The sequence below is a fragment of the Macaca thibetana genome, chromosome 5 (assembly GCF_024542745.1).
Source record: "Macaca thibetana thibetana isolate TM-01 chromosome 5, ASM2454274v1, whole genome shotgun sequence".
Taxonomy (NCBI): Eukaryota; Metazoa; Chordata; class Mammalia; order Primates; family Cercopithecidae; genus Macaca; species Macaca thibetana.
In genome coordinates, this window is record NC_065582.1 from 140972151 (window position 1) to 140974581 (window position 2431).

The 2431-nt window shown below is 32.7% G+C and overlaps 1 protein-coding gene across 1 annotated transcript; it reads left to right on the forward strand.

Annotated features, from left to right (window-relative positions):
• Positions 1-310: 310 nt before the first annotated feature.
• LOC126954452 (40S ribosomal protein SA-like) lies at positions 311-670 on the forward strand. Its single transcript, XM_050789963.1, has one exon. It carries the CDS (start codon positions 311-313, stop codon positions 668-670), a length of 360 nt encoding a protein of 119 aa, XP_050645920.1.
• Positions 671-2431: the final 1761 nt, after the last annotated feature.

The window sequence follows — 2431 nt, forward strand, 5'->3', positions numbered from 1 at the left end:
CAGAGAATCCGTGAAATTAATGATAGCACACTAATCACACCATGTTTTTGGTGGCTTGCAACCGGTAGTTGTTGCCCCTTGTACAATGATAGATAAAGAGTTGGTTATCTCACATGCCGAGGGTGGCTAAAGCATTAGAAGACCAAGCTGGAAAAAAAAAAAAAAAAAAAAAAAAAGAAATGCTAAAGTGGTTCACTTTGTTGCAGCCTTCAGTGTAAACACAATACTTGCTTTCAAACTGGTTGTTTAAAAGCACATTGCCATCCCATGCAACAACAAGGTAGCTCACTCAGTGGGTTTGATGTAGTGGATGCTGGCTCGGGAAGTTCTGTGCATGCGTGGCACCATTTCCCATGAACGCCCGTGGGAGGTCATGCCTGATCTCTACTTCTACAGAGATCCTGAAGAGATTGAAAAAGAAGAGCAGGCTACTGCTGAAAAGGCAGTGACCAAGGAGGAATTTCAGGGTGAATGGACTGCTCCAGCTCCTGAGTTCACTGCTACTCAGCCTGAGGTTGCAGACTGGTCTGAAGGTGTGCAGGTGTCCTCTGTGCCTATTCAGCAGTTCCCTACTGAAGACTGGAGTGCTCAGCCTGCCACGGAAGACTGGTCTACAGCTGCCACTGCTCAGGCCACTGAATGGCCAGGAGCAACCACTGAATGGTCTTAAGCTGTTCTTACACGGGCTCTTAAGCAACATGGAAAAATAGTTGATAGAAAATAAACATCAGTTTCTAAAATAAATAAATAAATAAATAAATAAATAAATAAAAAATAAAAGCACAGACAAAAGGAAAATTAAGCCTTCCTAAAACAGATACTCTTTTTGGGACTGTCAATTAATCATACTCAAAACTGTGGATATAATAAAGCAGAGACTTGTAAGGTTAGAAAAATTGAGTTTTTAATCATTACAGATCCAAAGTATAAAGTGGGAGAAAAAGAATATATACATATAAACAAATAACATTTTGCTGGTTTTATTTCAATAATAATGAAGATTTTTAAAAAGTGGCTTAATTTTATTATTTTCATTTAGGATATATTCATTTTATTTTTAAATTTTGAAATTTTATTCAATGTATATGAAATTTAATAAAATATTAAATAAATACAATGTTGATGCCTAATTGTGTATAGAATCTGAACTAAACTATGTAAGCAAAATATATTAGTACAGAAAATTTGGAAAGACATATTCCAGTATGTATGTGTGACTGTGCCTATTTATATTTATGTGATATGTATATGTTTTAAATGTTTTATTGATTTTTGAAACTATATTTATGAATATATCTTTCTCTCATAATCATAAAATACATACAGTATCCAGTCTGTACTTAGGAAAATATTTAAATATTTCCTTTGTAATGGATCTTATTGACTTTACTTACTTATTCTCCTATATGTAATTATTTCTAATTTAGTTGATTTAATGTTAATAGCCATAATAGCAAATACAGCATATTCAAAGTTAATAAGTATTAATAATGCTTTTTAGCAGGATTTTATGGAAAACATATTAAGGTTGCCAAATGAATTATTTTCTCCATGAAAAGTGGTTTTTGGAGCACAGAGAAAACAATAGGTGTTTATTTCCTCATATGAAGATTTTAAGTTACTCAATTCATTAAAATCATGAATGTAAAATGTAGTTTTCCTTAAGTGTTTTAAGTTCATGTTCTAAATGTTTATTTATTTATTTTTATTTTTTTTGAGACAGAGTCCAGCTCTGTCGCCCAGACTGGAGTGCAGTGGTGCAATCTCAGCTCACTGCAAGCTCTGCCTCCTGGGTTCATGCCATTCTCCTGCCTCAGCCTCTCGAGTAGCTGGGACTACAGGCACCAGTCACCATTTTTGTATTTTTAGTAGAGACGGGCTTTCACTGTGTTGGCCAGGATGGTCTTGATCTCCTGACCTCATAATCTGCCTGCCTCGGCCTCCCAAAGCGCTGGAATTACAGGAGTGAGCTACTGCTCCTGGCCTATTTACATTTTTTAATTTAAAAAATTAAAAGAAATAAAGTAGAGTTCTTAAACTACTAGATCAATCGTTTGAAGTGATTACAATTTTTAAAATATTTGGTTCATTTTACAACTTAATTAAATTTCCTTAAACACTTAAAGATATTTGGATATTAAATACATTTGGATATTAAATGTATTTAATTTTTATTATTTTTTAAGGACTATCAAGGTAATTACTAATCAAAATATTTTTCCTAGCAACTTAATTATTCCTGTGAATTAATACTGATGTTATGTTTGTAAAAAATCAAGTGCTGTCAAATATTTGGTACTATTAAAATTTACTGTATGTTTTATATCTTGTAAATGAAATCATGTGTCTAAAACTATGCATTTTTAATCAAAAGGCCAAATGTTAGATAATAGATATCACAAATATTTTAAACATCAAGTAAGTACAGATT